The following is a 12,566-nucleotide window of genomic DNA, read 5'->3' as shown; positions in this document are numbered from 1 at the left end:
GCACGGTAGATGTGAAAAACCAGACGGATGTAACAATGCTATACCATTCTCCTCTCTCACTTTCTCATGGAAGTACGCTGGTCTCTCCAAGGTTCAGGTTTTGCGATAGCGTTGAAGCCATGCATAAAGTATTAGCTATAACAACCAGGCATCGGATGGATACTAATTAACACACCTTAGCAGACACCAATTCTCCAGCAAACCGCAAAGGATTGTCTATTAACAGCTGAAGACGCAATGGAAACCGAAATTACGATAATGACAACAAGATTTTCTTCCGTTTGGAACTCTGATCGTACGTATGAGAGGGGAACAATCACTTATTAAGTGCACGTAATCCCATGAATTTTCTTGTTTTTGGCATAAAGCCAAGTAAATATGCGGATAAAAGTCCCGTGTGATATGTGTAATTTCAAAGGGAAGGGATGAAATGTTCAAAAGGTAACGTCCAAATTTGCAAAGTTGTAGAGGCGCTAGGCACAAATTGGACAAGGTGCCGCTAAGTAATGATTAAATGAATTTTTTATTGTTATTAATTACGGAAAAGAGGAAAAGAGAATCAGGCCGAATGCCAAAATCCAAAATTCGAAAAGTGTAGGGTGGTGTAGGAGCCGAACCTTCTTCGAGATTACGGGCGGCGAGCGGCAACCTGATTGGCTACGAAGATTGCCGAGCATGGCCGAAGGCCTACTCGCCGCTTGGTAGGTGTTGACGGCGGTTTGACAAACAGCAGTTTTTGGTGAAATGTGGTCCGGAATATCTGGGCCAATCTGTTCACTCATGCTTGGTTGTTGTTGTTGTTTGTTTGTTTAGAATAAGTTGGCAACGTTGCACATTGTTGAGACCCGCCAGACCCGCGCCATGGACCAAGAGAATAAATATTTATTCTCTTGGTCCATGCCCGCGCATTTTAAAATACCTCAATTGACAAGTAATTTATAAACATTGAAAAAAAAATCAGGTCGGTATAAATTTCCGAGTTTATGGCCCTCAGATGAAAACATTGAGGTTATAGCCGTTATCTCTTATCAATCATTCAATTTTCAATCATCGTGTTGAGTGTTAGTGTCAATAATTTCTGAATTATTTACATAAATTCAAATTCTTATATAAGTTTTATCCTCTTATCTATTTTACTTGGTTCTCAAGTGAGTTGTGGTACCTATGGCTTCTTCTTATAATTGAATATCTAAATCTGAACTGGTTTCCAAGTTGAAACTACAAATCATTCTTAGCGTTGAGTTGTTCGAATGATTTTCAATCAAGCTCTCTATTTTAATATATAAGTACTTATTGATGTCTATTTTAAACATCCTCTTACCTAAAATTTTCTTCTCCTCAGATCATCAATACAGGAAATCATCATGTCTACCGCAATCATCTCCCGTTTAGTTTCAGTAGAACCTGTTGTGAAAAAACAAGTTGAATTGAATAACGGAGTCCTCATGCCCATTCTCGGTTGTAAGTCCTGATTCTCTCTAAACTTGGATGAATGAATGAATGATTTTCACTGTCAAGAAGCACAAGAATACCAAATATCTTCGGGCATTACACATTAAGTTAAAGCTTGCGCTGAGTGCCACCAGGAAACTAATGTACATTCCAAGTTCAATATCTGGTTTGAGCATTCCTGCTTCACAAATCATCTTCGAAGATAAAGGATTGGGCAAAAATTCTGAAGGGTGGCAGAAAAGAATGGATGCTGTTAATATCCAGGGAACTGTCATAAACATTAACTTGCGGTTTGGACCAGACCCCTTCAAGTAAGAGAAGGAGTTTAAGAGGATAGGTGCAACTTGAGGATTTCAAAGAGGGATCCCCATTGTTTGTTCTCTCATTAAAAGTAACATACAGATAGAATTTTTTTGGCGAAAATCTCGAGTGCGAAAACCTTGCGCTTTGAGAGTTTGAATGGGTGTAGAGGTAGACTCTCACCGTAATGCAGGCAATCCTCCAAGTTATAGCCTTAACTTTGAAAGATTTTTTTGAGCTTAAGAGTTTGCCTCAGAGAGAAACAGTAGCCTCGTCGTGTTTCTCTAAAAATTTTACACAAAGAAAAGTATTTAAATTGCAAATTATCAATTTCTTTAAACACAACTCCCTTAAAACTACCTTGATTTTTCTTTTCTGAAAGCAGAATATTCTAAGTATATACATTTCAAGCTATGAGGTTGGCTTGTTTCTCATTGAAGAAATGAAAAAGAAGTGGACATTTTGAAACACTGCAATGGACATGCATACGTTGTTTTGTGCTTTAGCTTTTGATATGTCTATGCTCCAGGCCCAACTGGCATTTAAAACTGATTCCCATGTCTGAACATCAGTAACACTTCAATATCATGAAAAATAAGGAGAAAATTGGACAAAATCCATTTGAATTAGCCTAAACGCTTTTCATGTTGGCTAAAATGTCCTTCCCTGGTTTATTTTTTTTGATGAATGTAGTTACTTTGGCTGATTCTTGTGAAATCTATTCAATTTTGTTCATCTTTTCAATTATGTTTTTCCTGATTTCTGTTGTGATGCAATGCGCTGTCAATAAAATTTTCAAACTTGAACTATTTTTTTATTTTCCAGTCGGAACCTTCAGGATTAAGGGATACGAAGTAATACACTCAGTGTTAGACACCGCCCTTCAAGCTGGTTATCGCCTTATAGGTACTTAAGAACAATAATTATTTATACTAATCCTTCTTCATTCTAATGTTTCAGCAGTTACAAGAATCAATGGCTTGTTTCGTTTGATGCCTGCAATTTTATATTACTTATTTTTTCAATTGAACAAGATGTATTTTTTTGTGGCGACATCTTCAATATGTTAGGAAATAATTTATACTTTCGTTAGGTAATTTTTTTTTATCAATGAAACAGTAGCCGAGAAAACAGAGGTTAGAAATCCTGTTCATGTAGCCAATAAACTTGGGACACCGGCCAAACACATTCCGCTTTTTGCGGAGCAAAATAATGGATCAATACTTCCTCTTTGTGCGAAAAATTTCTCACAAAGTAAATACTTTCCATTTACACTTTGTAATGTCAAGAAAAGAGCACAAGCAAAACAGAAATGTTACGCATTTTTGCGAGACGTTGGAATTGTTTCATTAAATAAAGTAGGGCCAATGCATAGATTCAGAAGAGTGAGATCATTTTTGCATTTCTGAGCAGAAGCTATGGAACTCAACTCCAGATTTTAAGGCTTTTTTAGACAGAGTACTTCTCAAAAAAGAAGCCTGAGCATGTACTTTTTAAATTCTTTGAGGATATGTACTTCGTTCTCTATAGCATGTATTCTGAAATAACAAATTACATAGGTGTGGAAGTTACTTTGTTTTAGCCTACTATGTCCAAGAGATATTTGTGAAATCTGGAATGAAGAACTATGCCTCTTGTTTAGCAAGGCAGATATGCTCGTGCTCGCACAGTTCTATAACTTTTATCATTCTTATCAAGAGGATCAAATTGCCTAATGTAATTCTGCAATTTCTGATTTAGAAATTGTTTTGTTCTTTCCTTGCCATACCGCTTACTTAGGTGTAAATTAGATAGAACATTAGGTTGTTGTTAGTGAATAATAGTTTTTGAATAATATAGCATTTGTTTTCTGTACGTACAAGAAATCTTCATTATAAGTACACTTATACCTAACTGATGTTTTCTTCTTAAATTTTTAGTTTTTGTTTCCAAATAGAATTCTGTGAAGTTACAATAGTTCTGATTAATTCACTTTATAGGGGCTATCATCGCAGACACCACAACTGCATTCAATTTTTATTAATCATCATTTTCTTACTTCACTGCTTCTTTTAAGGATTCCCTGCAATGGAAAATTGCAGTAATGATTGAACCCTGAAAGGTTAGAAACAAAAACCCATTTGATTCCATCTGTATTCTCATTCTCTTTTTTGTATTTGCCTAATAATAACCTTAGCATATTGAATACCATAATAATTGTGTATACTTATTATTTTTAGATACTGCAACCGTTTATCAAAATGAGGAAGATATAGGACTTGCACTTGAAAAACTTCTTCCGAAATACAATCTAAAGAGAGAAGACATTTTCATTACTTCAAAATTAGGTACCTATTAACTATATCAATCTGCTCCTATTCATCCTGAATGTATGCGTCAAGGTAGTCTTCATGGATTGTTTAGTTTAGTTCTTTTCCTTCAACCTTCAATTGGGCACGGTGATTCATCCAATTTTCATCTTAAGCTAATTTTTCTCTAGGAGTTGGCAACATTAGGTGTATATTTAGCGTGGAGAGTGTTTATCTTTTTACACTTTTTCAAAATATACACATAATTTTGAGGTCAAACTGAATTTGACTCACTCAAAATTAAAAGAATTCCTAAAAGCCGCAGAGAGTAGGCAAAAATTGCAACCATAGTCTTCAAGACCCTTTAAAATAAAATAGAGACTATTATAATAGTTAAAAATGGAAAAAACCCAAAAACTTGCTCACAATACAAGTACATCACTCTTGAGGTCGAAGGTACCTATTAAGAAAAGCAACCTTAAATTTAAAAAAGTAACCGCAGAATGTGACCCTCTGTTAAATTTTTACAATGAAAAAATCCATATACTTAAGTAAAATCACACTTTCTTGCTACACCGTGTGGATGCATTAGAAGTGTGTCAAAATGACAGTTGTATCTTCCCTCCTTGAACCTTAGGTGTGGCGATTTATCCAATTTATGGCACCTCAGGACAATTTTCTTGGATACTATGTTCATCTCAAAAATGTAAATGGCCCTTAAATTAAAGTAGGCTACTTAGGAGTAAAATCAAAACAACTCCTTAAAATTAGCAGAAAATGTCAATTATGTATCTCAGAGCCCTTTAAAATCAATAGGAGGCTTAATTAAATGCTTTAAATGAACAGTGCAGGGAAAAATACCAAGAAATCACTCTTCAAAAGAGCGATTACAGTTTACAAAAGGGAAAGATATCATTTTTCAATTCTGACATTTTGGGTTTGAAACGCTGTTGCACCTCTGAGTGGGCTCTGATCAAAGTATTATTTGGCATTGAGTCTACCTAAGCTTAGTGCTTTGAAAACATATGGCAGTTGGCAAAATCCAGGAGGGGCTGGAAAATGAGATGGTGATGGCGAAAGCAGCGTTAAGACGCCACTCCTCCGCAACTTTCTCTGTCTATTGGTATCACTGGTAAAATATTTCAAATATCTTATATCTCATATTACATGAATTTAGATATGATATAGGGAGACTTGAGTAGACAAGTCGCTCCATAGTCGCCTCCGCCTTGAAGGACACTTACAATTTCAAGTAGGTGCTGATGTTAATTTTTTTCTGACTTAAATCTCTGGTAGAAAATTCGAGCCTTGATAACTTGGATAAATGCTTCTTTGGATGATACAGTCTCAAACTTCAATTCGAATGTCGTGATTCCCAGAAAGTCTTTTTTTTTAGAAAATTTCAAGATGTCATCAAATTTTCAATTCTTCGGTAATGTTCCTTTGTTTATTTTGCAGCACCATCTGACCATGGTAACTACGATGTTGTCTCTAAGGCTGTTAAATTATCTTTAAAAAAGTTGAGGACTTCTTACATTGATCTTTACCTTATTCATTGGCCTGGTCTTCAAAAAACTCCCTCAGAAAATGATGACAACTTAAAAGGGAGGTCTGAGTCTTGGGCAGCATTGAGTAAAATTTATTTGGAAGATAAGACTTTACGATCCATTGGCGTTTCCAACTACACATCCAAACACCTCAACCAGCTTCTGAGCAAACCCAGTGCTGTTGTTCCAGTTGTAAATCAAGTAAGTTTTCAATCTATCTTCTAAAATAAAAGCAAAAGAAAACGGTCTTTTCTTTGTACCTATCCATTTTTAGTCAGAGGAGTTGGTTTTTTTAATTTACGTTTTTTCTCTCAGAGAAATCAGTCCAGCAAAATGAACACTTTTACCCATTTTGATGTATTTTTAAGTTCACTTTTGACTGCAAAATCAGAGTTCTGTTTTTAAGAATTTATAAGTTATAAAAAAACTGTCACTTTTGGAGCTTTCTTGTTTGTCATCTTTAAATAAATAAAACAGGGGGAAAAAATTATTGCAAAACAAAAATCTGTTCAAACTAAACAGTATTTTCTATCTACTTGTGTGGAATTACCACTGACTCAAGGGTTCACGTTTTCTTTTTATTTTCAACTGAGTCAATAATCATCATAATGCACCCTAAATTAACGCAATATGTCATTTAGGGCTATTCCAGTCAAATCATTCAACTGGTAGTTGAGTGTCTGTTAAGGTTCAACTAAAGAATGGTCAGTCTTGTCAATTTACAACTACTAGTTTAGAGGCTGATTTTCATGTGGTACTATTTTCACATGTTAGGCTTCAACTGGAACTTTAGACAAAACATTCATTCCGATTCTTGGCGTTTCACTGGCTCACAAAGGGACTGATTTGACCACCTGCACACTACCCTTTGCAAGGGTTGTTCAATATTGTCTCGTTCAACTGTCAATTGAATTTTTGGCAAGGGGTTCCCAGGCAGTACATAGAATCTGGTGTAAGGTATGGGGAAACAAATCATGATAATGCACTATGTGGCATGTAGTCTCTGTTGAGTAATTGGAGGTCAAAAATTAGTGACACTAAGAATCTCCTCTAGGTCGAACTGGAAGTTACCTTTAACCGGTAGTTAGTTAACTAGCAGTTGAGACCCAATTTAATAGGAATAGCTCCTAGTTTTACCAAAAAACCAAAGGAAAATAAATTTTAATTCGCTGTAACACTGGAATATTTTTTTTTTTGTTACTTTAGGTTGAGTTTCATCCATACTGGCAGCAATCAGATGAATTTCATGAGATTCATAATAAGGCTAATATAATTCCTCAAGCCTATTGTTCATTAGGCGGTTCCTCTGTTCATAAACTCCTTGAAGACCCTATTGTAAAAACTGTTGCAGAAGAAAATAAGTTTACCTCAGCTCAGATTTTGTTGAGATGGGCTCTACAAAGAGGATACGGTAAGCCATTTTTCCATAAAATTAATATCATTAGGGAGTTCTACAAATTTTAATCTCAACTGTTTTATAAACTGGGTTCCTAAGAAAGCGAAATTTAACAATTTTTTATCCTTTTACTCTGAAAGTCGTTTCTGCACAAGCAGTGATAAGTTTCATTGTGTGTATAAGTGATAAGTTTCATTTTTAAGTAACAAGTGACAAGGAATTAGCAACAACTTCCAACATAGAAATGAGGAGCACTTGGTACTGGACTGGACTAAACTAACCCAGCGACTCAATACTGAAAATGAGAACCTTCTAATATTACGCCTCTCAAAGAATTCCAAAATTTTAATCTATTCTACTGTAAATTTTCCATCCCTTGGATCTTGCAGAAAATGATGATTGAAAACTCTCTTACTAATCCTTTGTTTTCTTTATCGGGAACTACGTGATTGACTTACTTACTTTCTTTTTCGCCCAATGAATTTGAATGAAGTGACAACCGAAAAATTTATCGGGCGAAAAAGAAAGTAAGTAAGTCAATCGAAAACTCTCTTGTAGATTAACGAGCAATGGCAGTTAATATAAATTTCTGTATCTTGTGTTCACAGCTGTCATTCCAAAATCCGTGACTGCAGGCAGGATTCAAGAGAATGCAGACATCAATTTCTCGTTATCTGATGGATCCATGACATCCCTTTCCAACATTAAAACTAGTGAAAAATTTGCTTGGAATCCTGATGTGGTTTCTTAGCATCACCATAATCTTCTTTCACCCATTATATTGCTGTAGGAGTCAAGGAGACCCTTTTGTCAAAAAGAGCCAACGAACCTTAAGTATTCTTAATGGACCATTTATTTCTCAACAATGAAACTGGGAGGAGGAGCGAATATCATTGTGAACTGAGTGCATTCGTTTTTAGTCGTGCGGCGAAGCCGTATAGACTCTAGGTTTCGCCGGAGGCTAAAAAGTGTCCACACTTTTAGGCTAAGTCCAAGAGGAGAATTTTCGAGGAACCAAGTAACATATGAGGTATTGATATCGGTCCATTTTGGCCCAATGGAGATGTTACATGTGCGAGGAATTTGCAATTTAACTGTTGATTCTTGTATAAAAGTTCGCGAGGAACACAATGGTGCCACTGGTTTTCTCTGAAATCATCTCCCAAGCTCAAAAAAAGCTCTCAAGTTGAGGCCAAAATGGAGGGGATATCCCACCTTACCCTGAGAGTCCACGTCTACATGAAGACAAACTCTCCATGCAAAGATAGGGAGCAAATACATTAGCAGGGTTGCCGTGTTTTCAGTTTTGGAGTCCCCAGATAAATTGGTAGCCGTGTCAATGTATTAGCTCCCTATCTTTGCATGGAGAGTTGGTCTTGATCTAGACTTGGACTCTCAGGGTAGGGTGGGATATTCCCTCCATTTTGGTCTCAACTTGAGTGCTTTTTTTTGAGCTTGGGAGATGATTTCAGAGAAAACCAGTGGCACCATCGTGTTTCTTGTGACCTTTTACCCAAGATTCAACAGTCAAATCGCAAATTCCTCACACATGCAACATCTCCATTATGCCAAGTGGAATTTCTGATCATTTAGCCATGGTTTGGTAGCGTTTAGCAATCAACTGTGACCATAATGTAAAGAACCCACACAGGTGCCTTTCGGCGGAATGTCGCCCTATGGCATTCTTTATCATCAAGTCACTGTTGAACATTTACTGTTAAGAAGCGTTTAGCAACCAAGTATAGCCAAAATTTCCAGAACTCATACCTCAGATGTTCAAAGAGTGTTAACATGTGTCGCCAAATGGAATTTCTGATCATTTAGCCATGGTTTGGTAGCGTTTAGCAATCAACTGTGACCGTAATGTAAAGAACCCACACAGGTGCCTTTCGGCGGAATGTCGCCCTATGGCATTCTTTATCATCAAGTCACTGTTGAACATTTACTGTTAAGTAGCGTTTAGCAACCAAGTATAGCCAAAATTTCCAGAACTCATACCTCAGATGTTCAAAGAGTGTTAACATGTGTCGCCAAATGGAATTTCTGATCATTTAGCCATGGTTTGGTAGCGTTTAGCAATCAACTGTGACCGTAATGTAAAGAACCCACACAGGTGCCTTTCGGCGGAATGTCGCCCTATGGCATTCTTTATCATCAAGTCACTGTTGAACATTTACTGTTAAGTAGCGTTTAGCAACCAAGTATAGCCAAAATTTCCAGAACTCATACCTCAGATGTTCAAAGAGTGTTAACATGTGTCGCCAAATGGAATTTCTGATCATTTAGCCATGGTTTGGTAGCGTTTAGCAATCAACTGTGACCGTAATGTAAAGAACCCACACAGGTGCCTTTCGGCGGAATGTCGCCCTATGGCATTCTTTATCATCGAGTCACAGTTTAATAGCGTAAATAAGCAACCAACGGTGGCCAAAATGTCAAGACTCCAAACTGGTGCTTTTTGGCTGAATTTCGCCCAATAGGATCTTTGATGATTTATCAGTAATGGTTGATGTTTATGTTGAATAATTATTACTGTCTGAAAGTGAATCCTGTGGGAGAATATTATAGGGTTGGTTCAAACAAGTTTTAGAATTTTTTTCCTTAGCGCTAATGGACCCTAAGGGACAACTTCAATTCATCGAACTAAAAGTTTTCAATGTTCATAACCATTTTTTAACTGTCAGAACTCTCTAGACCACATTATATTCATGATGAATTTAAAGAATATCGCTGTCAAAGGTGAGTTCTCCTTCAATTTAGCACTTTTTGTCATTACCTTAAAGACCATACGGAAAGTGCTAAATCTACGGAAAACTCAACTTTTCACAGCGATATTCTTCAAATTTATCATGAATATAATGTGGTCTAGTGAGTTCTGACATTTAAAAATGGGTATGAACATTTAAGGCTTTATTTTCCTTGAATTTAAGTGATTTTTCAGGGTCTACGGTAAGAAAAAAAAGTCTAAAACACGTTAAAAGGTACTTGAACCTACCCTATAATGTTGAGCTATGACTTCAACTTTCATGAACCCTTACTTGTGCCTTTCAGCTTGATTTCGCTAAATGGAATTATTTATGATTGAAGTCGTGGTTGAGTTTACTATGCTGATAAAATATCATTGGAAACTTTAGGTTTCACCATCATAGTCTTCTAAAAATAACCATCAGCATTACTGCACCAACCAAAATCTAGCCCAAAAAAAAAATAATTCGGCTGAAAAAGTGGGAGAAGTTGGGATGTGCAGTCTCAAAATAAAAATACCTAGCTGTGATTGGACATAGCTTTGCTTTCATTGAGACTTTCAAATTTTATGAATAAAAAACAGTAAGCGTTTAGCAAAAACAGTTAGTTTTGTCCTTACCCGTAGACCATACAAAAAGAGCTAAATTGAAGGAGAACTTAGCTTTTGACAGCGATGCTCTTCAAATTTTTCATATACCTATACAATGTGTTCTAGTGAGTTTGGATGGTAACAAATGGTCAGGAACATTTAAAGCTTTATTTTCCATGAATGTAAGTTGTCGTTCAGGATAGATTCTGACGACTAGATCCTTACTAGAGTAAGGAAAGAAAGTCTAAAATTGTTAAAAGTCACAGTAAAACGCGAAAAAAGAAAAAATTCGGAAAAGGAAGTCAAATTTACATAATTATTAAATTAACATAAAAATTTCGTAAAAAGTATTGGAAATTACGAACAAATGTATTTACGTAAAAACTGTATTAATAAGAAAGTTAATTTTAATTAAGAAAAATAATCTTGGTAAATCAATTTCTCACGTAAATTTGACTCAAAATTCATTTAAAAAACAGGGCTGGATTTACCTACTTGCCGCCCATGGGCCGGATTTCCCTACTTGCTGCCTATGGGCCACCTGTATTTTGCCGCCCCCTTCTCATTTGTTTCGAAACATCAATAAAAAAGAACCTAATCGGCCCGAAACAGTAACAGAGAAACAACTTAAAACGGGACTAAGGCCGCAAATAATAAAAAGAAACACATAAAATATAATAAGAAACCCGGGACGTTTCGCAGGGATCACACCCGCATTTTCAACCGGCAAAACAAGAAAAATTAAAAGAGAGGACACTATGCCCCTCACTACTAGCAGAAGTTCGCACGGAACTTTGCGCGAAAGTTAAGTTCCGTAAACCTATCTATGTGTGAACAAGGCCTTCCATTTGTAAGAAATGAAGGTACATAAAAATTATGCAAGAACAAACATAAGTGTGGTTTAATAATTTTAACTTCCGCTGACGCGCCGCGCTGACCGCACTGTGTTTGGCACAATGCGTGAAGTATTCGTACAGTCTTGTAGGCGTTATGCGTATCACGCCGACCGCCGCACAGTGGATTGAGTCAATTAGAGGGGTTGGACATGAAATTTTTGACAAAAACTGCAAATGTTGATGTTTATTTCGTCACATTTTAAAGTTCAAGGGGTGATACTGGAAGAAAATATCACGAGAAAACCAGTGGAACAGCTTGCAGAACATTAGGTTCTTGTATAAACGGAGTTCTGAGCGTTTTAAGTTCCCAAATTTTTTCCGACCTCTCTCATTGACTCGATTCACCGTGCGCCGCGCTGAGGGCTTCTCCTTTTTATCTCAAGTCCCCATCATCACTGCTGCACCGCTCCATGCCAAATTGCGTGTTTAGTTTCTCTCTTAACTCGACTAATTAAAAGTGCTGTCTCTTGTGTCACCGAAAGACGCTTTCTCGTTTGTAATTTTTTTTTTCTGAATCCGATTTTTTTTAAACCTACATTTTAAAAAAATGCAAAATTTGCCGCCCCCTGCGTTAAGAAATGAGAGATGCTGTTCTTTATTACCCAATGCATCTGACGAGTTTTTCAATTCAAAAAGGAACGTATGACACTCCACAAATAAATCACGTTTGAAGTGCAAACCGGAAAAAACACGATTTGTCAAAAGTATTCATTAAGTATTGCACTTTCCACAGAAGCATGTTGCACAAAAATGTCACTGTAACGACTTCCGGATATGGTTGCGACCAACTTAAGGCTCAAAATTTTGATTTGTTCGCTCCCTAAAAAAAATGGTCCATCTCTGTAACTGTGCTCACCGAAACTGACATAGAGGCCGGGCCGGGCCGGCCAGGGTCACAGGCCGTCCGTGGTCCCGGGGGGGGGGGGGGGGGGGGGGGGGGGAAGGACATTGTTCAGGGTTGAAATCCCTCCTCTTATTTAATTGTTTTTTTAAATAAACCTATGCTAGGACACTATCCCTGAATAACAAACAGACCAATTTGGCTGCAATGCACCGAGCCCTGCACGTGTGAACTTGAGTCATTCGTTTTTACGACTTTTCCGAGGGTCGGTGGCCGCTAGCCTAGCGGGACCGCTGTGAGGCTCGGCCGCGATTGCAGCCTTGGGCCCCCCTTTGAGACCCGCTCGAATGAGGCTCAATTTGGGTTCGGGCTTCGGGTGCGATTATTCTATCGTCTAGCGACTGGCCACTACGCGGCCCAACCCCTCGAAGACGCTCCGCGCCACCTGACTATCGATATTTTAGACCAAAATATTGTATCGATATTTCAACGTTAATTTATCGTCCGTATTG

At 37.2% G+C, this 12,566-nt stretch overlaps 1 protein-coding gene across 3 annotated transcripts; it reads left to right on the top strand.

The window, feature by feature from the left end:
- The first annotated feature begins 964 nt into the window (after positions 1-964).
- Positions 965-10,194, top strand: LOC109037874 (glyoxal reductase). Of its 3 annotated transcripts, none has more exons than XM_019052728.2 (7): positions 965-1,061; positions 1,343-1,461; positions 2,578-2,658; positions 3,972-4,079; positions 5,499-5,788; positions 6,794-6,998; positions 7,592-10,194. In XM_019052728.2, the coding sequence occupies exons 2-7, from the start codon at positions 1,365-1,367 to the stop codon at positions 7,732-7,734; spliced, it is 924 nt and encodes a 307-aa protein (XP_018908273.2). In that variant the 5' UTR covers positions 965-1,061; positions 1,343-1,364; the 3' UTR covers positions 7,735-10,194. The 3 variants fall into 3 exon arrangements, with proteins under 3 accessions (XP_018908273.2, XP_018908271.2, XP_018908272.2); XM_019052726.2 differs by having other exon boundaries at positions 997-1,148; XM_019052727.2 differs by lacking the exon at positions 965-1,061 and having other exon boundaries at positions 1,157-1,461.
- Positions 10,195-12,566: the final 2,372 nt, after the last annotated feature.

This window comes from Bemisia tabaci, chromosome 5 (assembly GCF_918797505.1).
Source record: "Bemisia tabaci chromosome 5, PGI_BMITA_v3".
NCBI classification, from domain to species: domain Eukaryota; kingdom Metazoa; phylum Arthropoda; class Insecta; order Hemiptera; family Aleyrodidae; genus Bemisia; species Bemisia tabaci.
The sequence above is the reverse complement of the archived record's forward strand: the minus strand, read 5'-3'. Positions and strand labels throughout refer to the sequence as shown.

Excerpts from the sequence above, each read along its gene's own strand:
- LOC109037874 (XM_019052728.2), top strand. The coding sequence starts at position 1,365 with ATGTCTACCGCAATCATCTCCCGTTTAGTTTCAGTAGAACCTGTTGTG. Across the intron at positions 5,789-6,793 it reads TTGTTCCAGTTGTAAATCAA|GTTGAGTTTCATCCATACTG; the intron begins GTAAGTTTTCAA and ends TTGTTACTTTAG. Across the intron at positions 6,999-7,591 it reads GGCTCTACAAAGAGGATACG|CTGTCATTCCAAAATCCGTG; the intron begins GTAAGCCATTTT and ends TTGTGTTCACAG.